This window comes from Convolutriloba macropyga, chromosome 7, assembly GCF_964194025.1.
Source record: "Convolutriloba macropyga chromosome 7, txConMacr16.3, whole genome shotgun sequence".
In the NCBI taxonomy this organism is placed as follows: domain Eukaryota; kingdom Metazoa; phylum Xenacoelomorpha; order Acoela; family Convolutidae; genus Convolutriloba; species Convolutriloba macropyga.
This window is the reverse complement of record NC_134474.1, coordinates 71,291,547-71,319,516: the sequence shown is the minus strand read 5'-3', so window position 1 is coordinate 71,319,516 and position 27,970 is coordinate 71,291,547. Positions and strand designations below refer to the sequence as shown.

The following is a 27,970-nucleotide window of genomic DNA, read 5'->3' as shown; positions in this document are numbered from 1 at the left end:
CTCTTTTCCTTTTTGGTCATTTTACTACTTTGGCTTGGCAAAATCACTTCATTGTGCTGCTACTCTGGTGCACACAAAAACGGACAAATATGTAGTTTGTTGATCCATATTTCATAATCATAGTTCATAGCATAAATTATATGAGTGTGTTTGTGCGTTGAAATGTGAAAAAGCAGGAAAATCGAACATTGTTTTCTATAAAAGCAGGCAAACATTTAAAATTCTACATAACCGCAGCAGTTTAATTTTTTAAAGGCTTTCGAATGATAACACTTTCAAGGTTTCACAGAAGATAAAGATCGGTCATAGGCGGCTGAACAAAGAAAGATCTCGTGGCTTAAAGTTAAGGGTCGGAAAAAATTGCGTGTTCGCCTGACTAATATTTGGGATGTGCCATAACGATTGGTGTACAATAGTTAATTGCTCTCGTAGAGAAGCAATTATTTCACAATTATATCCAACAGCAGGTTAGTGTGGGTCATTCATCTTGTGGGGACGATACCTGTCGGTTGAATAGATATGTCATTGTTATTACACATGTGATCTTGATTATAATAGAAGAGTTGGGGAATGGGGGGAGTTGAAAGTGTGCACCATCTTGTCCTGCGATTAAATTTTGCGTACTTGAATCTAGTCGGCGTGAAATTCATGATCTCACTCGATGATATAAAGCGACGATAATTATAATCAAATCGAAGCTATCTTAAACTGACCATCAAATCAAAAATGATCAGTTTTGATACTGATGTTGCACTGAAATACATAAAACTCCTTTGGTATAAAATTAGTAGCTAGATAGAGTATTCGTATGTTGGGTGGAATCAATTTCAGATATTGAATTTGAGTCCCTGTGTGGTGATAGAGTACTGTTGGTTCGTTTGCCCACTGGCGGGTGTGCGTCCCTCAGTCCATACGACGTGACGTCACTATTACAATTGGGCTATTTGATGCTTGTCCAGTTTGATCTAGCTATGATGGATACTTGAGTTGTACAGTTGAGCTTGGAATGCATACAGCCTGTGTGTGATTAGTATCTCGTGTGAAATAGAGCTGCAAAAACTTTGGCTAATAAATTGGAGACAGCAACAATAAAGCGCATATTTGATAGCAATAACATGAGCAGAGCGAGAATGGGGTAAGTTACCACCTCATTGTGTAAACAACTGAAATTGTCGCATATATCAAAAAGACATGGAGAAGTTCATCTATATGGCCTCCTTTTGAAAGAAACTTCGTAGGGTTGAAAACATTCTTAGGAGTGAAATTAGATCCTGTCCTCAATTCAGGAGGTAAATATTCTATTGACGAAAATTGCTTCTCGTGGAAATACTTGTAATGTCACACTTTAATTAATAGCTGCGAAACGATAGCGGCTATTATTTAGGCGCTCTCCTTTTTTACAATTCAAAGAATTTGAATTGTATTGGGGCGCTGTCTTTTTTTAAGATCTGTTCACATACTTTCATGATTTTTGAAGTCAAATTGGAGTAGTGATTTTGGTCACGCCGAAACAGGAAGTAGAGCGAAAAAGCGAGTGGTTTTGCGGCGTGAAATTTTGCTCTAATTTTTTAGTTAAGTGAGAAAACGGTGTTTGAACAAAAATTCGCCTTCTCGCAATTGGTTTTTTGTTCACATGCGGCACTTTCACTTTGATTTTCAGTTTTTCAAAATTTTTTCATCCAATTTTTTTGCAAATAGTTTCCCCAATTCACTCATAGTCCGTTATAGGTCTAGTTTTTGTTAAGTCAATAAAAATTCATTGAATTGTATTTCAGGACTTGTCCTGGTATGTTTCTTTTTAATTCGTCGTCTCCATCGATGGTTCTTGCGATCATTGACGTTTTCAACTCGCGACTTCTACTGATTTGCAGTTAAAATTTACTTGTTAAAGATCAATAATGTGCATCTAAATAGTGCCAAACGTATATGCCCTAATTCTTGAGCATTAGAGTCTTGAGTTTTTGATTTCGAATATTAATTTTGAAAAAGCTCTATTAGGGCTTTTTCCTTATAGAGCGTCGGTGTCATAAAAATGACAGTTCAAATCTAACCCAAACAGTCTAGTGGTCGATTAAAGGACTGGTGGTCAATCTGTCTATCTTATTTCTGTAGTTGTTTCAATTCCATGGAAGGCCACAGGCGTCTGTCGCGGCTATTTTCCGGCAATCTGCCGGCTATGTTTATTCAGCGGCTCTCCGTACTGATCTTGGCGGAAACTTGATTGGAATTCTTGAAAAGTAGTTCTATTTTTGTAGTCAATTACCAAAATCCTTGGTCAGAAAATATTTCTAAAACCTTATTTCGGAAAAATATTAACACATTTTGTTGAATCATTCAGAAAACAACCCTATGATCATAATTTAGGGTTTAGCTGGAAGGATTTTAAGTGTTCGGCAAGGTTTTTAGTATTTTTTCCTCTTGCTGACGTTCTAACCTGATATTGAATGTCTTACCACTTCGTAAATGTATATGCATGTATTTTTTGTCTACCGTTTTGATTTCGGGCCCTGATGTATGAAAATAATGCATTGGTCTTCTTCATGTACAGCTGAATAGTTGCAAATTAGATTGCAGTTGTATTGATTTGATCGAACTAAAAATTGAACTGAGCTTTTTTGCTGCAGCTCTGAGTTGATAAGAGATCCTCTTGGACGAGAAAGTCACAATGAAGGACTTATTAATCGCTGTCAACCGAAGTTTGTAGCAATGACATTAGTCATGTGGTCGTATTTTCGCTGGACCGATTTTTGATCTGACCCTTTCAACTCGCAAAACAGGTAGCGCTCGGAGGGCATTAAGTCTCTTAGAGCCTTACGGCTGACTAGTCTCTAAGTTTGGGATTCACCTAAACTGTCCACCACCATCCACCCTCCTCCACCTGGCGATGATCTGGAGCCCCCAAACAGCCCCACAAAAATGCTTGACCTGCTCTGCTCCTCCCTAATGCTGGCATCCCTTCTGCTGGCTCCAGCTGCCCCGCTGACGGTCGCTTGAGAGCGATTCGTCCGGCATTAGTCGGTTGTTATAATTTTTTTGCAAAAGACCAACAGGAAGCATAGTTTATAATTCAAGTGTCCTATTTTTCATAAAATTAAATTATATGTACTTGGGCACTATAAGATATCAATGTTAACTACATACATTGACATTTTGATTTTTTGTGGTAAATTTCGATGTTATCTGGAGGATTGATTAATTTTGAGGCGTTTTTCTACACGTTTAGATAGTCTTTCCAGTTGGAGAAACAGCTAAGCCATGCTTTAATTTGACCAATTTCTTATTTAGAAACAAACAAAAGTTGCAAGTTAAATTCAATGGGATTAGGATTGAAGATAATGGTTTTTTTGATGCTCTGTTCAATGTTGAAAATATCTGAGACGAGATTAAAAATATAACACCTTGCCTGCCATTTTTTTTCGAAAAGTTTTTCAGCAATTAAACGAAAACTCAGCTTTTGATCTTTTTCTGGTTTCGCCGATAAAATCTCAATGTAATCCGGGGGGGGGGGGGGGGTCAATTTTGCATTTGGCCACTTGTTTTGCATTCGATAATTTAAAAAGCTGCTTCAACTCTCAGACCCAAATTTTGTTGCGGTTTCAGTGCGGTAGAAAAGGTCACAGCAGAAAAGTGTTTGAATTAATGCACGCTCAGTTAACCTGGTGGTAAAAATTGTACGTTTTCTGGATCTTTTTAAGAGAAACTCTTCACTACTTAAATCCAAAATAGCGATGTCGTGACTATAAGACATTTTCAGTTAGGCCAAACGCATCAGACAAACTTTTGTTTCCAGTAAATATTTGTTTTAGAGATCTGCAGGTCAAGGTCATCAATGGTGCTGCTGCGGGAGTCATAGGTAAGTGGGTGCTGTCTTGAAACTTTCTGGTTGCTTTCTTAAAGCACACTTGAAAACTATAAGTTATGTATGTAATGGTTTGTTATTTATCTGAACAGAAAGTGAACTCTTGGTCAAGAGTTTTCCATTGATGCCATTTTCTCAAGCTTCTCTGCGCTAACAATATCGGTAGGCCACATACGTCTGAATAGTTCCAGCGCGCCCAAGAAACGAGGCTGAAATTATAATTGACTTGCTGCCTTAATTTTTTTTTGTAAATCTTGAAAAAAATTTTTCAATGTATTGTTGGAAGAGGTCGTGAATGCGCGATAGGCCCAGTTTTCATTCGCAAATAAGTACATTGAAAACCAGATATCTTATTTTCTAAAGTTCGTAGAACCCATTGTTGCTATTTCATTTGGTGTCGGTTGTCATACACTTCACTAACTATCACTAGTAATTAAGCGTGAATTGCGTGGTGGTTTTTATTTCAGGAGTGGCCACAACATTCCCGCTGGATCTGGTTAAGACTAATCTGCAGCTGAACAGGAGTGGATACAATGGCATCCTGGATTGCTTCAAAAAGATTTACTCTTCTGGTGGAATTGCCGCATTCTATAAAGGTTGTCTATTCGCTCCCTTCATGTTTAAAAAGTAAAAATGAAATAGGTTGTAAAAAATTCGCAATATACGTGCAAAGGCCAACAAACGCTTTCACCAAATGATGACGTAACGTTCATGTTAACGTAGCACCTGTGACTTGTAGTTATCATTGCGACGCAGAGGTATACCCCTAAATTTCCGCCTTAGTAAAATTGGCTCGAAAATTAGATACATACAATGAACCAAAATTAGGAGACATCCTTTGTATCTTACTTTTGCAAAAGGGGTTCCGCCAATTTTGCGGAATAAAAGAACATTCGCTACGAAAAGTAGGTTACAAATCTTGTAGCACGTTTCCGCTCAATTTAGGTATCTATTATTCGCGCGCATTTTGAGCATGCAATAAGCACTTTAATAAAGATTTAATTGAAGCTTTCAAAGCTTTAAAGTGCTTTAAATACATGCAACCACAAAAACTGATTTTTTCCGAAAAATCTCACACATCAAAGGCTTTGTATATCAATGTGCGACTGGCCGATTTTAATAGGTAGTAATAAATAGTACTAATCAGTAGTAATAAGTAATAATAAAGTACTATAAGTAGTAATAAAGTAGTAATAAAATACTACTAGTAGTAATAAGTTAGGCTTAATTAAATAAGTAGTAATTAAGTTACGCTTAAATGCGGATTATATGCGAAATCGAGCTACATTGCGTGCGAAAAATCGATACATAAATGGAGCAGATGCGTGATACAAGCCGTGCGAAAAATAGGTTATAAAATTTGTACTTGTATTTCGCGGCTAGGATTAGGACACTTTTGCGAACACGGGATTCTAATTTCCCTTCCATTTTGCCGGTTTCTGCTAAAGTAGCTATTTTCCGCAATATTGTTCCACTTAATTTACTTTTGTGTATTAACATAGTAAAAACGAACACGAGATACACGCATCGGGCATATCTGCCCGTGACGATTTGGGTATACCTCTGCGTCGTAATGATTTATCGTTGTTTATACTCTGACTTTTAAATTCTGAATGGATATCAATTTTCCTCCCAGCACACGCCATAATGAAATCAACAAAAAATCAACCAAACATTTTAGTTAAAAATTTACGAAAAAAATATATAAAAAAACTTTGAAACATGACAATTTAACTAAGTTATAGATAATCTCGCAATCTTGAATCTTTTATACATTTATAGACAATGGTTGTTTAATTTTTCTTCACTAAAGCTAACCGTGAAGATTATATTCTACTTATGCTCAACCTTGTGTTCCTAGCAGTGATATTGATGGCTATATTGAACGCTAACTGAACCAACTAGTGGCTATATCTTTACGTCTTGAATTGGAGTGTACAATAGCAAACTTAAGTGGTTTCGGATCTTTTGAACAATTGCCTGCCCTTTGTTACTCGGTAGCGAATTGCATACCCTTTTAAACTATACTCAAGGTTACATTACATAAAACTGAAGATTTGCTCTTAAACTTACGGTTCAGTTACGTTGTGATTGGTCACTAAATTGCTCGGTTAAATTCTGTTATAGAAAGTCCTCCCCTTTTGCAATAGGGTGAGATTGTTCAGAAGATCCCTGGTTTATACTAACGAGTGTTCCATGTTATTTCAGGCATTAAACCCAACATTTTGCTCATTTCGCCAGAGAAGGCAATCAAGTTATCATGCAATGACATTTTCAGGAAGCAGCTGTTGTCAGATCGGTGAGTGAGAAGGGCGGTTAGGGGAGGGGAGGGGAGGGAGTTGTTTTAGGATAATAGATCGAAAAGCACAAATTCAAACAGATTAAAAATAGTAAATCACTAAGTTGAAATAGTCATTGCTATTGCTCATAACATTGCTCAGTCGCGATAATCTGTTCGGTTTTGATTTATTTTTTGTCCCATGGGACGCTTAGGCATGGCCAAATGCGCTAATCATGTAATTGCGCAGTTAGCGCTCAAATTCAGCCGCTGAGAATGGAGATAAATTTTCGATCTATTGTCCGGCCGCTGGGGAAGGAAAGCAATGCTAATCCTCCATTTCAATAAATTAACAATTAACCCCTCTTTTAATTAAACTGCTGGATTTCCTGAGTTTCGGTGTCTTGTGATTCCTAATTGATATTATTAACCACTGGCCTAGATTCTAAAGCTTTCCTCCTTTTTATCAAGTTAACCAACAGTAAATATTACTACAGAGGGATTTGTTCCTTTTTCTCGCGGTACAGTATGACCTTTCTAACAGCTATTTTTCATTCAGTTCATTGCTATACTTTTTTGTCTGTGCAAAACATCAAAAACAATTTATTCATACAATCTTATGAAAAAATAAAACTTGTTCGCAAGAGGAAAAAGAAACATATCCCAGTGGAGCTGAACTAATGCACTATTGCATACTCTTGGGCCTGTGGTACTATGCTTTAAAAAGAAATATGGACTCGGATTAACCATTCTTAATAGTCATAAAAGAATAATAGCGCAGCTCGTCACGCTTTCCGTTCTGTTTCTCGACATAATTCCAATAAAAACATGGACGCTTTTGCAGGGGTCACGGTTTCACAGTGGTAAGTCATAGTAGAAACTATTTAATTTGGTACCATCGAACAAAAAATATCAAGCTAACTTTCTACTAAAGTTTCTACTTAAGCGAAGAGATTTGGTGCAAATTTAGGGTACCTATGTTGGGTTCTGCAGATTGTGGCTTCGAGTCTTCTAAACTCTAATTATATCCCATTAAATGTTGTTACCACAGTTGCATTGTTAAACGAGGATCACATACGATATCATACGAGTATCTCCTAAGACGATCCTTGATGCTTGCATGGAGCATAGGAAAGCATATGCGATCCTTGTATAACAACCAGGATGTCGCAAAATCATATAAGACCTTAAATGAGTACTAGGAATCATGTCCTTGTGTGATTACCCCCGAATAATGAAAGATTCTCAACCCAAGGAAACGTATATTATGGCCACCTTCATGTAATAATAATTTCGTTTGAGTATGTTATAATCCATACATCACGTACGTCAATTAAGCTAGAAGCCTGTTTTCAGACGCCGTACAACCGCCGTACCTTCATGTAAAGTGATCTGGTATAATTTAATACATTGGAGCTTCTCAATCTAGCGCCGTCTATTAAAAACTATTCAAACTACTTACAAACACAGCTCAAACTACAGCTGTTCTAACTGCCTATTTTTCGGAAATTCAAACCCTGTTTTTTCAGCAGATAAGAGCGAAAGTTCCAATCGTTTCAGTAAGAATGTACAAATGTAATGGACTGAGTTTACTTGAGATCACATATCACGTGATCTTTTATGTAGAGCAGTTTACTCGTACACAGAACAAATCGTTAGGAAAGATATATCCCAAGACATGTTCTCTTATCAGCCCCAAGTTGATTTGGGAGACTGGAAGAGTTCAATTTAGAAAAATTGGCAAATACACAGAGTTACTGATTTTCACATTTTTAGCGCTCAGTGGTTATGTTTGTTGAAGGGCATAAGCGGCGAGGGTATCGGCGAAGATCTGATCTTACGTTAATTGTTTTGTTTCAACAAAAAAATTCTTAATTTCTAGATACTCATGTTAACATTATGTTATCATGATTTTTGATCACTATTTGATTTCAAGTATGTTCTCCGTTGTTTTTGTTTTGAAAAAGACGCCGTTGTCGGCTAAACAGTTGAACAATTACCAATTTTGCTTTCCTTATTTAATTATCAAAAGACGAGTCTGAACCAAAAAGCGAAGCATCAGATAGTCGCCTTGATAGTGGAGCAATTCCATCATCTTTCTCAGGTTGTTTTAACTTGTGCAATTTCAGGCTTGGCTATGATGTGCATTGCCTGTGACTGTAGTGTAAAGACTGGATGAAATGATTGAGATAAATATAATGTGATCTCCTGATTTTCTACGCTCGCCCAATTGGTAGGGATTATTTTATCGCCTAATTAGAGGCCACAATTTTTATAGACTTAGAGAACTTTTCTTGTTCGTTTTGACTCACTCAATGAACGGGGAGATCAAACTAATGAAAACTGCAGGATGCAGAAATCTTTCTGAAATTAAGTTTGTTCCTAATATAAAAGTGATTATGAGCGGTAAAGAATCAACGCCATTGGAGCGTAGTGGTTAAGATAGTGGATGAATCCTGGAGGTTCGGGGTGTCCCTATGGCGTGGGTGGTTTTTTGCACCCATAAAACATTTCTAAGCTACACAAATTGCCCCCGCCTGTCGCTCCGTAGCAATTCATCCGGCGTTATTCGATTTATGTTTGTCTGGTGAGAAGCGAGTTCTGCTGAAAAATAATTTATTAGCCCTCGAACAATTTTTTTAAAATATGATGTGGAAAAAAAAACTTCTAAAAAACTAACTTATACTGCTTCTATAGATGTAAAATTCTAATATTTATGATATCCGATTTTTTTCTACTGAGGATGTATTTAGTTTGGTTGATGTTTCCTCAACATCCATTGATTTTTTGCGCGGATTCCTATGAGACGTCTCCTCGATTGTTTCGTAAGAGGTTTTAATTTTTTGATAGCGAACGAGTTTGTTTGGCTTTCGGTTTGTTCCCATTTCCTGTAGATTTTTAGTATCGCTAAGTCTATATGTATCAGAGCTCTTTTTTACCCGGCTATGTTTCGTTTTTTTTACAATTTTGTATCTCCATTTTTTGCTTCGAGATTGTTGAAAGATATTAGTTAGAACTAAGAAATTAAGTACAATTGTGGTGAAATTGAAAGGTTGGAAGTTTTTTCGAACAGTTTTCTGCGTGAAGATTATCTTTTTCTAGCTTTTTATAGCTACTGTTTTTATAGCTAACAAGGTAATGTGCAATTGCACATAAGGTTCCGATCCCGCTCATCAACAATTTTGGCATGATTGTCTACCAAATGAGGAACATAGAAAAACCCAAAAATTCAAGTATTCTTTTTTAAAAATTGGTGTATGAACGAAAAGATCTCCTCCAAAGCAAATAACTCAGTGGTGGAGTGAATAATGGTGCATTATATTGATGAGATGTGCAAATATTAAGAAAGTGAGTCAAGACGAACAGCAAAATCAAACAACAACAACAACAACAGAAACAACAAATTAATTAAATCAAAAACTTCATGTCCGTTTTGAAAAACAAAACTTAATAACAAAGTCAAAATAGCGTCAGATACAACTGATATTGAACAAAATAAATTGATTCGCCAGAAAGGATATGGCACTACTCAATAAAAAGGCTTGATAACAATTAGACAATAAAGAACAAAAACGGTAAAGTTGTAAAATTCGTTTATTTTTTTAAAACAATTAAATTCAAGGTAATGAAAACCATTAGAAATCAATTAAAATATCCCATAGGTGTACGATTACCAATGCTTCAATAGAGGAAATTAAGAACTGCCGATATTCAATTTTTTATGCGGTAACAAAAAGAACAACAAATAGACGACAAACAAAAGATCAATTAAAACGGCACAAAACACTTTCGAAACCGTAAAGCCATTCTATGGTCATCAAAATATGTTTGATTGCACTTTCCAAAAAAATATAAAAAATATTTCCAAAGATGTGAAGGTCATTAATTACAGAATGAAATAATTAAATAGATTCGCTTATTATTCGAAAGCATGCCCTTGAGTATTGAAATTATCCAGAATATGTCTTACGTCTACAAAAAGCACGTCAAACATGACGAAAATCAAAAATTAATTTATTTTTTCCTTGTCGAAGCCAGTTAAGTCAACGAGTTCTTTAAGAACATTAGATTGTGTGACACCAATCCCTCTTGAGACCTTCCCTTGACAACAATAATGTCATATTTGGCTTGTAATTAACGAGACTAGAAAAAAACAGACTAAAAGGAGCAAAATTGCGAAGTTAGTGTTTTTTTTAATATATAAAACAATTGTTTTCAGAGTCATGAAAGCCATCAGCGATCTACTAATAATATCAGAATGTCGGATTATCTATTCTTCCATGTAAAACCAATGAAACCGGGTCATTGTACTGGAATTTTCATACGACTAAAAAGACAAAGTAAAAAGGACAGATAAAGACAAAATTTAAAAAATTAAAATAAATTCTTCGAGAAAGTAGTGTCGAAGCCGTTAAAACCATAATCTATATCTTCAAGGGTTTAAATATTATCAATTTTGCCTTATTTTGAAAGACAATATTGTGATGTACGAACTGTCAATAACGTGATAATGTGACAAAACTAGAAAACGTGAAAATTGGTTAAATACCTGAAAAATTAAAAATGTGAAATCTAGTAATGTAAAAGCCAGAAAACCATAACTTAAGGCGCAAAACCGCAATAAAGATTAAATTTGATTTCAAAAGAAAGAAGAAGCATTTTTTCATTGCTGACATTAAGCTACAAGTTGACCAAACAAAGAAAAAAAGAAGCAAATTTCAATAAGACATTATTTATTTAAAAATCAAATACTTTTAAAAGGCAATACGACCATAAGCTTTCAAGTAATCAACTAGATACAACAACGTGGAGCTATTCAGGAATCTAATTGGACCTTTCATTAGTCAGCTTTGGTTTGAAATGTTCTGTTATTTAATTAATGTAGAAAAGAACGATTTTTTTAATAAAAAGGACCGACTGATTACAATCCGAATTATTTTTGGATTATTGGTCAAAGACTAGCCCTGCTAATGATGTTGGTCCATTAGGATCACTTATTTATTCGAATGTTCTAGATATTGATATTTTGTTAGTTTAAGACTCAAAATAGATGCTGCGTTTTTGATAATCAACGAAAAAATTTAGCAAAAAACGGCAGAGTTTTAATTACAGAGCTTTCTCAACGGAATTTGAAGTAGAAAAAGCCCCATTTTGAGTCTTAAAAGACTGTGTTAGTGGTGTTTGGGTCTGTACTTCCTGTAAATTTAAACTGGACTAAAGAAACTTATTTCGTGCTGTTTTTGATGTAAAAGTCTTAATTTTGAAAATTTAGCCAGAATGTTTGACAAAAAAATTATTAAAAATAGCTAATAATAAAGTTTTTTGTCTTCACAAAAATAAACAAAACTTTCTAAAAAAATTGACACATTTTAGCAAAATTGGCGAAATTTTAGTCGAAAATTCCGGAAAATGTGAATAAAATCTCACCGCAATTCACTCTATTTTCTCAAATTTTGAACCTCGATAACTCCCTGTAAAGAAACGAAATTTAAAGAAATCTTTTTAATTCCATATTCTACGCTGGACAAGCTTTCTAATGATAGCACTGACAACTCTCTACGATGAATATATCGACCGGCCAAAATTGACTGAACAAAAAAAAAACCATTTGAGTATATAGTTCCTTCCCCCTCAAGAGGGGTCGGAATAATAATTTGTCTCTGTTGAAAGCTTCTGCGACAGGCTTTTAAATTGAAACGTACTTCAGTGAGGACCTCTTTAGCATAATTTTAACCCGCAATCCGAGGGACGTTTAGGTAACTTTTGCAAATTAGGTGTCCGATAAGTTTGTCGATTTGACACGGTAAAATGCTTGGCGGAAAGTTAAGACTAATGTGAGTATGGAAAACCGGTAAAAACCTATTTACTTTGATTACAATCGAATTATCATTTGATTATAATGAACTTGATTACAATCTAGTAACAGCTTCGTATCAAGTAACTATAAATGGATTGGTTGGGGACTATCGAGGGTGATTAAGTGTGATTGGTGTGTAATTGTGCATTGGTTGTGATAAGAACAAGTGGCAATGACTAACTGTCTGTTTGCATGAAGTGAATCTGTTTCAGGAAGAAACTTCCACTGACATACGAGTGTATAGCTGGAGGGGGAGCGGGACTGTGTCAAGTGGTAGTAACTACGCCAATGGAACTGTTGAAAATTAGAGGCCAAAGTCAAGCTAGAACTCAAATAAACAAAACAAGTGAGGCAGGAGCCACGCAAGCTACTAAAATGCAAGCTAACCAAACCAGTAGTATAAACCCCAATATCAACATGGCCACTGCCGGTAGTACAACTCAGAATTGTCAACCTCAGAATTTGTCTTCCACGACGAACAAGTCACATCTGTCTACTAGTAGTGGTAACAATATCAGCAGTAGCTCTAAAGTGCGTGGGACTACCACAGAGAGCAGAAGTGTGAGTGCTTTTGAGGAGGCAAAGAGAATCATAAAACGGGACGGAATCAGAGGAATTTACAAGGCAGGACATCTTAAAACTTAAGTTTCAAATTTCATAGTCTTTGTCCGAAATGAGCAGATATGCACTTGGGTACCAAAAAGCCACTTACATCAGTAGAATTTTAAAAAGCGCATCAAAATCTTCAAGTAAAACGATTGTTGTGTCTAAATTAGAATCAGTTCTCTTAACCAGTTTTTAATTGCTCTTGAACGAAGGTTTAAGCAATCATTGTAAACGCGTGTCTTTTTATGCACAATTTTTGCGTGAGCGTTTTGTTCCAGTACATTTTTTCGACTGCAGTTCTCGGGTAACTTTTCCACGCATGACAATATGCGGGCTATTCAACAACCTCCTACTACTGTTCTCAGAATAGCTACAATATTTGATATATTAACCGTAGCAATATCTCGGTGGAAAATAAGATCCTGATGATACATTTTTTTCCTAATTTTTCAGAGGGTCCAAATAAAACAATTTGAAAATCATTACATTTAGTTGGTTTAGTGTTTTAATTAAAAGCTGCGAAGCGATAGCGTCTATTATTGGGGACATCGTGGTTTTTTTTTAATTCGTCGTCTCCATCGACTATTCTAGCGACGATTGACTTTTTCAATTTCAGTGAATTCTATTGCTTTACAATTAAAATTTGTGTGCGTGAGGTCATTTGTGCTGCTTTTAGGTCAATTGGGTGGCTTACCTCACCCAAAAAATTGCTTCTGAACTCCCTTAATGAACTTTAAATTTTTGAACATTTACTACTTAAAGATCAATAGTCGGCATCTAAGTATTGCCAAACGTATATGCCCTAATTCCTGAGTATTAGAGTCGTGAGTTTTTGATTTCGAATATTAATTTTGAAAAAGCTGTTAGGGTTTTTTCCTTATCGAGCTAATGTGTCTCATAAAGATGACAGTTCGAATCTAATCCAAAAAGTGTAGTGGTCTATTCAATGAATAGTGGTCAATCTGTCTATATTATTTCTTTTGTTGTTTCAGTTCCACGGAATGGCAGAAGCGTCTATCGCGTCTATTTTCCAGCAATCTACCGGCTATGGTTTATGAAATTATTTATAGGTATCCCAAAAAGAACTTGCAAAAACTTTCATGAAAAAGATGAAAAATAGACATTTTCAACTGTATCGGTTGCTACTTTTTTTTGCTCAAATGTGTGGGTTACTTGAACTAATAATTTTTGCAAGAATTGTCGAGATCTTCTTTTTAATAGCCGCGAAACTATAGTTGAGGCTATTATCAATAGCCGCGAAGCGATAGCTGAGGCTATTATTGGCCTCATCTTGGTTTTTTTTTATTTCGTCGTCAAGATTTTTACTACGACCGTATGACGTCTCAAATCTCCTTTTTGTCCAGTCGTTCATGCAATTTCAACTGAAGTGCGTGCGTGACGTCATTTTTGACTTTTATTGGAGCGAGTTTTTTGTTCATTTGCGTGAAAAAGTTAGGTCACACGTGACTTACCTCACTCTCAAAAATGACTTCCTCACTCTAAAATTGACTTTTACTTCACTTTAATTCAAAGAGATAAGGCCAAGTGAGTGTGTGTCACTTTAATTGAAGGTTATTTGAGAGCACTGAATAGAAGTAGCATTAGGATAAACAAATTCTTAATAAAAAAATTAACATCTCAGCGTTTTATAAAAAGGAATATTTGGTCTGTTTCTTTTACTATCTTTTTGAGACCGCACATCTACAAAGCTATTGCGGCTATTTTCTGGCAGTCTGCCAGCTATGTATATTTACCCTGAATGTCTTTATTATCTTTTTTAGTTGGCGTGGGGACTGATTCAACTGGAAATGATTATATATGACCTTTATGCTAGATATTTTAAAAATAACAGAAAACAAAGTTCAAAATTTTGTGTTTTCGGGTGATCAAAAAACTGGTTGATCCGGTAGAAGTTTAATCATTTTGAGATTCGGGAATAGGGACAGAAGCGAATGCTACTTTTTACAAAGAAAATCAATTGAACAATTCACCCATGCAATCTAAAATATCGGAGATATTTATCCAACTATGAAAATTTTGTCCTCAAGTTGTTGAGTCAACATCAATGAAGCTTTACATTTTTGGTGTGCTTTTTGGCACATTTGAACCGCAAAACCAAAAGTTAACTTTTTTACGTTGAAAGAGCCGATAAACTTGAGACTGGTAGTCAAAATTTTGTTCAACTGAATCTGTACTTGATTCGACACCAAAGCACTAGTTTAAAAAGAACAGACAAAATATATTCTAAGGAAACTGATTGGAACAGAAATTAGTTCCTAAATTAAAGGTGTTTTCTGTTTCCTGAATTTTGAACTTACGTCGAATTGCTTCAATTAAAATTTTTGCTCAGATTCTGATCCATATAACGGCTAAAATGCCAAATAAGGCGATTGAATTTTTTTCAAAACTTGTAACTTCGGCAATTTTTTCCAGTGGTTTTCCTATTTTTAACAGTTTGTCTCTAAATTATACTCCTAGCGAATGTAAGTTTTATAACATAATGTCTAATGAGGGTTATTTTATAAAAATACTTCACGTTATCTTTCATTTTTTTTACTGTTGACCTGTTCGACTATCAGCAACAAATTCCGATATGTGAATTGCTGTCGAAGTCTGTGAGTACAGAAGTCTAAAGTTTTTGATCATAAAAGAGAGGTGTTTTGGCTCCCTTGAAAATTGACTGTGCTACAAAAAAAACTCCGATTTCCTGAAATATTAGTCAAGCAGTTTTGAACATTAGGTCATTTACGTACAAATTCAGCAGAAACGGACAAGTGTTGTTACAAATAGAATTATCTGATATAAATCAATCTAATTAGATGTTTCATCTTTGGCTATTACTCTGTGTACTTGACTCCTTAGCAAACGTGCCATTGTAAAGAGGGAGCGAAATCCAAACATTTTGCTTTTGATAGATTTAAAAATTGCAAGTAGTATTTTCGTCGTCAACATTTTTCCCAATAAATTGGGATAGATACGCTAAGGCCTCATTGGATATTTTTTCTTGGAATGTTTCTTTAAAGATTCTCTCATTCTAAGTAACCTAAACTTTGTTTATGGTATAGGTTCTGCGACACTTTTGCAAGAGGAGGAGTGGTCGATTTGCGTCTCTAATGGGTCTTCATCTTTTTTTATACTAAGGGATAGCATAAGCAAGGGTAAGTTCATAGAATATTTTTCCTGACCTGTAGTTCTGGATAATTACGTGATCGTCCTCGGAAAGCTCATCAGTAGCTTATTTTAGCGCAGGCTGGTACAGTTGAAGGTCCTTAGGGCTTCAGTGGGCTGAGTTTTTTTGGATTAGCAATGAAAAATTGTTTGGGGCTTATCGAAATAATTTTTGAGAGCGGGCGCATAATCATACTCATTTTAAAGTGAGCTAAACTTGCAATTGAGAAAGTTTGCCATTTTTCATTCAGAAAACTGACTTGATGTCACTCCCCGTTGTGCAGTAGTCTTGGTTGTTTGCATCAAGTTTTTTTGACGACTTGATAACGTCTCAAATGCTTGTGAAAAAATTTGAGAGCACAAACTAATTCACGGTTAATGAATTATCAGAGCACTGATTTTCTATTGAGGTCTGTTAACTCAGAAAATCCCATAACATTTTTTATGGAATAAAGACGAGGACTGTGATCGGATTTTATAAAATAATTTGTGATAGGGAGTTGGTGCAACGTTGATGCGAGACATTCCCTTTTCAATGGTCTACTTTCCACTCTTCGCTCACTTGAACCACTCCAATCTAAACCCGGATGGCACCTCAAAGCCCCTCTGGTCACTCATATCTGGGGTGGGCGCGGGTGCATTCTCAGCATGGTTGTTCACACCTGTCGACTGTGAGTAGAAGAAGAGATTATTAATACAATTTTATAATCATATAGTAAGCAACAAATAATAGGTTTGTTGAAATTTGTTACCAGGAGATGCTCCACAGACTGCCCGCTCTGGTTGATTTTCAAAGAAATTGTACAATTGGTTATCCAGGGCAACGGAAACATAGATTTTGATGATGTTTTTCTTTTTTGTTCTTCAATATTAGTTAAATTGTAAGATTTCCAGTTAATGTTGCAATATTTTTGTTAACAAAATTAGTTTAATAGCGGTCATCATCTTAGCCGGATGTTATTGCGCTCCTGTTTTAATGACTAGAATAGGAGTATTGCAGAAGTGTCTTTTTTAATCGATTGACTAATTGCTCTCTAACAAAGTTAGCTGCGCTTGCATTAGTCCTGTGGTCTTTTTTAGCGATATTTTGTCTGAACTTCATGACTTTTCGTCCTCAGAAGCGGACTAAACAGGTAACGCCCGGAAGACATTAAGTTCGCTAAGAGCCATTTGGCTTACTAGAATCTAAGTATGCGATTCACCAAACTTCTTTCATGGTGTGTAGGGCAGGTTGTTAGAGTTTGACCCCCCTCCACCTCAACACTACCCACTACAACCCCCTCACTTCACCCCTCTCCCTACACCCCCTATCTCCACACCCCTGCACTGAAACCAGGAACCCGTTATCCAGCGAGTTCGGCAATCCCCCACCCACCGCGCTCACCAACGCCCCTTCAATTAAACTGAAAGTTCCTAAACCGTGGATAGTTAACTACTGACGAAGGCAATCGCTCACCAGTAGTGTGAGAGCAAATCGCCCTCCGTTATTCGTTTATGTTTACTGGCGTGAATTTGAAGCTGGAAATAAAACGCGTGAATATTTTTTTGTACTATTAAAATGCGTTTTCAGCTGGTTTAGCGCTTTTTCATCTATTTTTCGGATTGTTCTATTCTTCATAATATTGGGAGCATGGTTTTGTTTTGTTTTGTTGCTTTAATTGGGATTTGATAGACGCACATAGCTCAAAGACTGCATTAGTTTTAAAAATATATTAATTATTTGTTTTCCGTTGGTACGAATATTTTGTTAATATTCATACATGGATATTTTTCAAGCATTTTTTGTTAAAAAAACTGCTGGAGAAAAATGCCGAAGTTTCAAAAAAAAAATGCAAATATCTTTTAACGATTTCTTTAAATGTTCGCATTGCAAATGAAGATATGTCTATTAGCCTATATTAACTAGAAAAAAAATTTCTTTGGCTGTAGTCTTTTAATAGTTGAATCTTGAACAAAATTGAGGCAGTTATGTAAAAGTTAGTGTCTTCTTTTTGCGAATTTGTTGCTCTACTTTTTCGTTCCAGAACCTTCTTTCCTTTTCTTAACCATGTTCTTCAACCTAGTTGCTAAAACAAAAAGCAATTTTAAGATGAACTATCACAGGGCTGAAAAACCAACAGGTTTGTGATTCAGTCGATTGCGGCGGAGGTTATATGTTCGGACCCGGCCTTGGTGGGAGTTTTTTGCACCCATAATAAATTATCTAGGCTACAGTCTCCTATGAATTAAATTTTCCCGCCTATTGTTAGAGAGCAATTTGTCCGACGTTATTTGATTTTTTTTCCAAGCCGCCGTCAGCCTCTCGATGGCCATTATTTAGGCGCTCTCCTTTTTTATTTCGCTTTACCTTTTGACCACTTTTTTTGTTTTACATTGGTCACAATTGTCACATTTGATTCGTGACTTAACTGACTCACTGTTTCCGCTAATTGGATTTTAAATTCTTTCACGCATTGTAGAGATTGTAGTGAAACGATCAATGTCAAAAGAAGCGGAATAAACCGATAAAACCCGGTCTTTATGGCATCGTGCATTAGTTTATCAAAGTCTTCGGTTATAGAATAACTGAAACTGCACACCGAATTATAACACCTTGAAACCCAATTTGCGTCAACGGCTGGTTTCCTGCATTTTGCCGGCTATTTTTTACTTTGTATGTTTTCTTTTTATTTGAACTAAGATAGTTTTTTGTTCATTTCAGGTGTTTTTTTTTAGCTTTAGTTTGTTCTAATTAGTCTTACTTGCTAGGTTAAATGTTCATTGGTATTGATAAAAGTTCGCTCACTAAGAATCTGGACTATGTCTCATGAAATCATGACTATGTCTATGAAATCCTATCAAAATAGCACGTCGTTTGAAAATAGTTTAAAACAACGACCATTTTTTTCTGTCTATCCCAATTGGGTTAGAGGAATCAATGGTGGCCATGTGCTGGAAATCTACGGGGATGTTCAAATAAGCAAGTTACGGTAACATAAGCTAACAATTTATTTGTTTTTGCATAGATGATAGTCGTTAAATTTTTTGCATAGATAGTGGCGATTGCACATAAGGTTCCGACCCCGCCCATCCACAATTTTGGCATAATTGTCTACCAAATGAGGAACAGATAGAAAACCCAAAAATTATTTTTTGAGAATCCCAAAAAACCCAAAAAAGCCCAAGTATTTTTCAAAAAAATTGTGTATGAACGATAAGATAGCCTCCAAAGCAAATAACTCATTGGAGTAAAAATTGAAGTATTAAATTGCTGTGATATGCCAATATAGAAAGCGAGTCAAGACGAACAGCAAAATCAAACAACAACAACAGCAAACATTAATTACATCAAAACTTTTTGTCCGTTTTAAAAAAGAAAAATTAATAACAATGTCAACATACCTTCAGATGAACGTAAAACTAAACAAAATAACTTATAAATCACCAGAAAAGATAGGGACCAGTCCATAAAAAGAGTTGGTAACAATTAGACAAAAAAGAACAAAAACAGTAAAGTTAAAAAATTCGCTTATTTTTTATAAAACAATTAACTTCAAAGTAATTAAAACCATTAGAAATCAAGTAAAATATCCCAAAAGTTTACGATTACCAATGTTTCTATAGAGGGTCATTAGGACCTGTCCTTATTCATTTCTTTAAGCGGCTAAAAAGAAGAACAAAAAAAATTCAATTGAAACTTGCCAGAAAACGCTGTCAAAACCGTCAAGCCATATTTCGGCACTCAAAATATATTCGTTTGTGCCTTCTTCAAACACCGATAATGTAGTAATTGGCCATTTATTAGTGAGACTAGGTAACAAGTAGACAAAAAGAGAAAAGGGCAAAAGTATGTAATAATTTTGATTTTTTTCGAAACAAAATTATATCCAAAGTCATGAAAAACATTAATTACAAAATGAAATTTATAGGGTATTTAAATAGGGTCGTTTTTTCATCCAAAGGAATTCTCTGAGAACTGAAATTATCCCGAATAATTCTTGCGTCTACAAAAAGAACGTCAAACATGACAAAAATCAAATTAATTTACTTTTTTTGTGAAAAACCGGTGTCGAAGTCAGGTCATAAAAATTCTTTAAAAAAAATAGGTTTTGGGACATCAATCCCTTTTGACATTTTCCCTTGACACCCATAATGTCATATTTGGCCTGTAACTAACGAGATTAGGTACCAAAAAGAAAAATAAAAAGAGCAAACTTGCGAAATTAAAAAGTTTTTTATTTTGAGTTTTGGAAAACGATTGTTTTCAAAGTCATGAAAGCCATTAGCTATCTACTAAAATCAGAATATCGACTCCTCTATTCTTCCATAAAAAGCCAGTGAAACCTATCACTATACAGGAATTTTCCTACAACTGAAATGACAAAGTAAAAATGACAGTTAAAGACAAAATTAAAAAATTCAATTAATTTCTTGAAGAAAGAAGTGTCGAGGCCGTTAAAACGATAATCTATTTCTTTAAGAATTTTATTATGTTCAATTGTGTGTCATTTTGAACGCTAATACTGTGATATGAGAACTGTCAGTAATGTTATAATGTGACTAGAAAACGTGAAAAACTGGCAAATTTCTAAAAACAAAAAAATCTGAAATCTAGTAGTATCAGAGATAGAAAACAATAACTTCAGGCTTAAAAACGCAATCGAGAATAAATTTCAAATCAGTAGAATGAAGAAGCATTCTTTCTTTGCTGACACTGAGCTGCAAGCTGACGAAATAAAAAAAAATGAAGGAAAAGTTCATTATTTAAAAAATCAATTATTTTTGAAAGTCGAAACGATCATAAACTTTCAAGTAAAATAATTGCATTAGCTTGGAACTGCTTAGGAAGCCAATTGGACCTACCACCCCTGAGCTCTCATTTGAAATCTTCTGTTCTTTATTGTTAAAAAAAGATCTATTTTCAAAAAAAAAGACCGACTGATTGCAATCCGAATTCTTTTTGGATTGTAACAGTCCAAGATTAGCCCAAAAATAGCCCTGCTAATGCTTATTGTCCGTTAGGAACTATTGTTTTGTCCAATTTTGTTGATATAGATAATTTGTTAGTTGAAAACCCAAAAAAATTCTGAATTTTTGATAATAAACGAGTAAAGCTAGCAAAAAAAGGCAAGGTTTTAATTACAGAGCACTCTCAGCGGAAGTTGGAGTAGGAATAGCCCCCTTCTGCGTCTAAAAAGATTGTATTAGTGTTGTTTGGGGGTGTAGTGCCGGCAAATTTTATCAAAGTGGACTAAAGTAGCTTATTTCGTGCTGTTTTTGATGAAAAAGGCTGAATTTTGAAATATTTATCCGGAGTTTTTGACCAAAAAAATTAAATCGAATAATCAACAAGGCTTGTTTGTCCTTAAAATTATAATCAACGACACTACTCTTAAAAATTTCAACAAATTTTTAGCAAATTGACGAAAAATTAGGCAAAAATTTCGGAAAATGTGAATAAAACAACGTGAATTCACTCTACTTTTTTCAGAAGTTTAAACCTCGATAACTCCCTGTAGAAAACGAAAATTAAAAAAATCTTTTTAGTTCAATATTCTACGCTGGACGAGCTTTCCAATGATACCAGTCTCAACTCTCTACGATGAATATATCGATCGGCGAAAATTGACTGAACAAAAGAAAACCCATTTGAGTATATAGTTCCTCCCCCCTCAAGAGGGGTCGGAACAATTAGCTTTAAAAAGAATTTGAAGACGAACAGTCTATGTTGTGTATTGATATAAGGACAGAAGAGTTGTTGTATTTAAAGGTGTGTTGTTATTGTTGTTGTTTCAGATGTGAAGACCACAATCCAGTCGCCATCTGCTCAAAAGGGACTCAAAATACACACAGTTGTCATGTTAGTACACTTGGAACATTCTACAATTACGGTTATTCATTGGTTGCATTTGTGAGCTACTCAGACCTTTTATTAGGAAAAAGACCTCTCATTTGTAAATGGCGCCGTTGTGCTAAATAAGGACCTAAAATTTCTACATGTCTTTCGGACGACGATATGATAGAACGAAACAAGTCACAAAGTTGTAAACATATGTGGACAGAGAAGTTTGTTTTCTGGTCAATCAGTTCTGCACCTTAGACTCAGTTGAGATCATGACATACTGTTAAGACTTCATTCATTGCGTCGCCTTAAAAATCTGAACTCAAAAATGAGATCGGAAGTGATTTTTCAACGTGAATGGCCATACTTAGGCAGGTTGTATTGTGACAACTTGCTGACTAGAAGTCAACTGGTCATCGGCCTCTAGGCTGAATTGATCCTGTTTTAATTCTCTCAAACGAAGTTCGTATCAATTATACTGGTCGTGCTGGTCCCTTTTAATGCATTTTTAATTGCTCTTGAACGAAGTTCATAGCAATCATTGTAAACGTGTGTCTTTTTACGACTCGAAGAGGAGTATTGAGATTCTACATGTTTTTTAGCAGAAAGCAAGTTTGTTCATGACTTGAATTTTGACTTCTTTTTGTTCGAGCATTTACCTCCGTTTTTGATTGTTGACTTCTGTTTTCGATTATTGGACTTATTGGACAAACAATAGCTTAGTTTTGTAATGTATAGCAATTGGTAACAGTGTAATTCAAGGTGAAGAGGTCAATTTGAGAAACGTACCTACCCCCCCCCCCCCCCCAGCACCTACCCACACCCCTGAACTGAAAAAATTTTAACGCTTTTTATGTTATATTGGTCTACTATTTTTGTTATTTCTAGTTTTTTTCTGATATTCTGATTTTGTCTAAGTTAGGGTACGGATTATTTTGCACGACGATTCGAGTCGTTTCCGGTATTCTACCGGCTATGTTTTTTTACGCAAAATTTTCGCTTGACAATTTTGACTTTTCGAGTGACTTTTACGCCCTTGACTTTTTGTGTTTCGCGTGATCTAAATTTCTCTCGCAACCACAATTTCAAGCGGCTGAACTCAATTGGCGGCAATTTAATACTAAAAGTCAAATGAAAAGTGCGCTGAAACTGGTGCCATTTTTTACTTAAAATCTTAATAGTGGTATATGTTAACCTCTAATGCGGTTATTTGAAGCCCACTATTGAACTTCTTAGTCCCATTTAGGCTTCCTCCCCCCCCCCCCCCGACAGAAGCAGGCTGCAATTCATTTAGAGCTCCCACTAGTCGTTCTAGAGCAATTCTTCCGACGTTTAGTCGGTTATATTTTTTACCTCTGAGAGAAACATTTCGTGACTTTGTCTCAACGGGATAAACTGTCAAATCTAGAAGGCATTAGGTTACTCAACAGTTAACTTAAAGGCTTACAAGTCTCTAAGTATGCGGTTCACCGACAATGGCGAGGACAGACTTATGTTCGGTTGTGCGTGAAGGGCAGTGCTTGAAGTTTTAGATCCCCACGGCTTAACGTGCCTAGGATTAAGGTAGCTGCAAAACGCCATGGCAACCGCACACTAGTCGTTTTATAGAAATTCGTCCTTCAGTAGTTGGTTATGTTCAATTGAGCTTGGTGATAAATGAGCAATATGATAGATAGATTGATGTTGTGGGGGTGGGTTTTAGCCAAATAGTGCGAAGAGAAGGAGTGAGTGCTTTGTTCACGGGGGCAGTGCCGCGGGTGATGGTGGTGGCGCCTCTGTTTGGAGTAGCACAGGCCACATACTACATTGGGATTGGAGAGATGATTTTGGGCAGACACTCGTGGGACAAACCCACTCTGTGAATGAAATCGGCAGTTGCAGACCAAGTGAATGGTCATCCTATCTAAAATGTTCCCAGAAGTATTGGGTCTATTCTGCCCCCCCCCCTCCACTGCTGCGTTTTTAATGACCCCAGTTACAAATTGTGTTGTTATATAGCAAGCTCGTTGCTATGTAAATAATTGCAAGTGAGCCTAGGGACGTAAAAGTTACATGCCCAATAAGCTGGTAAAGGGAGGGAGGGGGTGGCAATCGACCCAAAATATTTGTTTGTATCATGTCGTTTGTACTGTTCATTCACGCGTCATCACATGAAGGAGCTCATATTATTATGCAAAAAGTACTTTAGGATAGACTGCTGTGCGTGCTAAAAGGTTGCTTCAAAATGTGTCAAATTAGTGCTACTGCCAGAGAGTGAGTGGTAAACGAGGTGAGTCTCTTTCTCTCTTGAGCAATTTTATTATGAACTATCCAAAATGAAATAGTTGTCAGGCAAGGGCCCGATCGAAGAGTACATATTGTTATACAATTTCGAAACTTATAGGACACTTATACTACGGCTGTAGCATCAGCGTGGTAAATAGCCTCATCTGTTTAATTGCTTTTGAATTAAGTTGGAATAGCGCAGTTCGTAAGATGGAGGACTGCTAATCTGAAGTTTGAAGTATTTTTCTTTTACAATTATCTATGAAGCTAAGTTTTACAAATTGCTATGAAGCTAAGTTTTGAGCAGCTTAGGCGTATTGTCTAATCTTCTCCTTTTATAGTATATATCAGTCGCAATTGAGCACAATGGTCAACAGCGCTCCTATCGTAACAAGTTTTAGGGGTCCTTAATCATGCAACCCAGCGTAATAAATGCGTTTTGAGACGCGATATACCATCATTTTTAAGCTCCTAATATGCACATTTGTTTTGCGCTCATTAAGCATGCGGTATAGCAATAATAAGCAATTCACAAACGCCATTGTCCAGAAATTTGCTGTGCAAAGAGCCAAAGCAAAGTGCAATACGCATAGATAGCTTAAGTGGTGAGACCTATGGCTCTTAAAGGAGGGGCGTGCGTTTGAGCCCGATTTGGTGCGAAACAGAAACCTTTACTTCTTTTAAACCTTCTATTCGTGTAAATGATTTGCTTGTTATGGTTTTGCGGGCCTGCTAGTTTTGACCTAAAAGCGAAAGTCAGAAAAGCTGTCATGGTGAACAGATTTTCGCTAAGCGAGAAAAGTTTCTTGATCATGCGCTTCGTTCAGTGTATGACTTTTTGACTTTGAAAAATGTTCTTGAGAGAACGGCCCTTATAGATAACCGTATTTAGCCGGTTTCTGTCCATTTTTTTACTTTTAATTTGGTATTTGTTTGAAATTGTTTTTGATTGATGATGCATTAATATATAACTATGAACTTGATACCACAAAGTTTTGTGGTTCCTAATAATTTTTTTCAATTGTAAAATGGGTTTATATTTCCCAAATTTTGTTCTATCAATTTGTACACATACTGGTCTGTTTTTTTTTACATTTTGTCCATTTTTTTAGTTTTTGTTTTTTGGTTTTACTTAGAAGAAAAAGTTTTTCTGTGCACAGCGAATAGTTTAATATCGTGTTAACTGATACGTTTTTTGACGTCTAGTCTTTGAAATTCAAGGGAAAATATTCTTATTTACAGTTTTCATCTATTTTTATAGTTAATAGCCGCGAAGCGATATATTTTTTAATTCGTTGCCTCCATCGATGATTCTTACTACCTAACTTCTTGGAATTTACTTTTTCAATGACTTCAGTGACTTCTACTGCTTTGCTGTTAAAATTTGTGTTCGTGACGTCATTTCTGCTTTTACGTCAATTGCGCGACTTGACTCGCTCAAAAAATGATTTGCCAACAAGTAGCGCCAACATTATATGAGCTAATTCTTGAGTATTAGTCTTGATTTTTTGATTTCGAGTGTCAATTTTGACAAAGCTCTTTTATGACTTTTCCTTATAGTCCCTATGTCATAAAATCGACCGTTCGAATATAACCCAAAAAGTCTAGTGCTCTATTAAAGGACTGGTAGTCGATCTCTATATCTTATTTCTTTATTTGTTTCAATTCATGCAAGGCCACAAGTGTCTTTCGCGGCTAGTTTTAGCTTAGCGAGTCTCTTTAAACTTTTATTTTTATCAACAGAAGCATGGCTGTGTAATGTTTTTGAAACGTGATTACTAATTAATTGTATGTACTTAATTTTGGATCAATAATTTTTTAGATTGTATTTAAAACATAATGTAAAAGTTTATGCCGCACGTGACAACTGTGTTTTGGTCAAACGGCTGAACTAAGCGAACAGCAGAGAAGAAAGAGTTATTATCTGATCGTACCGTGAAAGCTTTTGTATATATTGAAGTTGTGAAAAAATATTTAGCTAATAGAACGGAATTTTTTGATCACGTGCGGCTTTTTCAATTTTTTTAGTTCCAACTTTTCAATCAAAGGTATTCCTTACAATAACCGAGTCTAGTATTTGGGTGTTTGGAAGCACTTGACCATCTGAAGGAAATATTACACATTTAGATTCAATTTTCGTCTATTTTTTCTTACCTTTTTGCCTATTTTTAGCTTTTCTGGAATTGTTTGTTTTCTTTTTGAATTTTTTAAAGCCTTTACCGAGTTGTGAAGTTGAAACTATTTGTTCGTTTGCTACGATTGATAGTTTTTAATTTTTTGAGGAAAATTGGCTGAATTCGCGCAAATTTTTGAGGATTTTTGTATGTTTTGTGGTTTTTGACTTTCTTCTGACCTTACGCTTAGTGCTCTTAATTTTCTTAGTCAATTCTACGTGGAGATTTTTGTGGAGAAATGCTACTATGAACTGGCACTTAATTGTAGCAAGTGGAGAGTTGCTACTATGAACTGACACTTCATCTAGTTATGGCAAATTTCTCAAACATAAATTTCTTAACTTTTTATTTTCCAGATTTTTGTGTTTATCAATTTCCAACAGTCAATTGATTTTTGTCTCCCTCGTTTTGGACGAGTGACTGTAATTGTTGTTTGTTTTTAATTGTTGTTTGTTACTTCGCCTTCAGTTTTTGGTTGGGTAACTTCAGGAAAGCATGTTATTAACACTTTCAAAAAATATGGTTCAGAAATTGCACTTAGTTTGCAGAGTTCTTTTATAGAATTCTACTGTTTTGCCGTCATCCCATTTTCCTTTCGAGTTTCCTTTTATGAATCCATTTTATAGGGTTGTCTGTAAATTGTGCATATGTTGCGGCAAACTATTTGTTTAACAGGTTCCTTTACCTATAGTGTTCTGGAGTTGGCACTAAAGTTTAATTTTATCGGATTGGTTTTCAGTTTTTGTCAGATACTATTCTCATACTTTTCCTGTTTCAAAATGCTCTGTTTAATTGTGGAATATGCATTAGGTCAGTGAGGAGGATCACTTTTCTACGTCGTTTCCGGAATTCTTCCGGCTATTATTTATGTTTCCTCGTCAACATTTTTGTTACGACCATATGACGTCACAATCTGTTTTTTCTTCATTCATTCATGCAATTTGAACTGAAATACGTGCGTGACGTCATTTTTTACTCTTAATAGAGCGAGTTTTTTGTTCATTCGCGGGATTAAGTCTTTGAACACTTTTGACTAACCTCACTCTCAATGAAGACTTCCTCACTTGAAACAGGACTTTTTTCAACTTTAATTCACGGAGATAAGGTCAAGTGAATGTGTGTCTCTCTAAATGGTTTTTGGAAAGATAAATAAGCGACAATAATTTAAACAGATTCATAATCAAAATATAACCAATTAGAGGTTTTTTGGTCTGTTTGTTTTCGTAGATCTGCCATCTCAAAAAAGAGTAAAAGAAATAGACCTCTGTTATCTGCTCTGAAATAACCTTCAATTAGAGTGACACACAGCTATTGCGGCTATTTTCTGGCAATCTGCCAGCTATCTTTTTTCTTGGAGACTTGAAGCATTTTTGTTATAGCTGCGAAGCTGTATGCTGAGCAGAGCTATTTTGCGAAACTCTGTTTAGCTGTAGTTTTTAGATCATTTGAGTGATAAGATTTTGATAATACGTGACTTGTCTCACTCAATACAATGACTGTTATGTCTAAGTTTTTTATACCTAAGTAAGTTTAGTTTTAATTAGCTCTAAGTCAAAGGAAATCATGTGTGTAATAAAGGCCAACTTTACAAATTTTTGCAGCCCTCAACCTTCACATCTCACCAAAAAGAGTACATTTTAAAATTCATCTAAAGCTTTTGAGAAGCAACTGAAAGCTGTTTTTACAAATTTTTCCGCCGCCAGTGTTCACCGGAGTCGAATTTGACCTAAAATAATTAAAAGTCAACTACGGCTATTGCGGCCAATTCTTTGCGGTCCCCACTTTTCACTGGGGACAGATTGGACCAGAAAACACATTTTATCAGACAACTAACGCTATTGAAAAGCAAAGCCAAACTAATCACATTTTTTGGCAGCTACCCTTCACCAGAGTCACATCTTACAAAAAAAAGAAATTTAAAGCTATTGAGAATCAAATGAAA

At 35.5% G+C, this 27,970-nt stretch overlaps 1 protein-coding gene across 1 annotated transcript; it reads left to right on the top strand.

Annotated features, from left to right (window-relative positions):
* Window positions 1-810: 810 nt before the first annotated feature.
* Window positions 811-23,554, top strand: LOC142343296 (mitochondrial glutamate carrier 2-like). The gene is made up of 8 exons (XM_075395105.1): window positions 811-1,135; window positions 3,807-3,853; window positions 4,327-4,455; window positions 6,068-6,158; window positions 12,207-12,618; window positions 16,265-16,439; window positions 21,544-21,607; window positions 23,292-23,554. The coding sequence occupies exons 1-8, from the start codon at window positions 1,116-1,118 to the stop codon at window positions 23,449-23,451; spliced, it is 1,098 nt and encodes a 365-aa protein (XP_075251220.1). The 5' UTR covers window positions 811-1,115; the 3' UTR covers window positions 23,452-23,554.
* The last annotated feature ends 4,416 nt before the right edge of the window (window positions 23,555-27,970 follow it).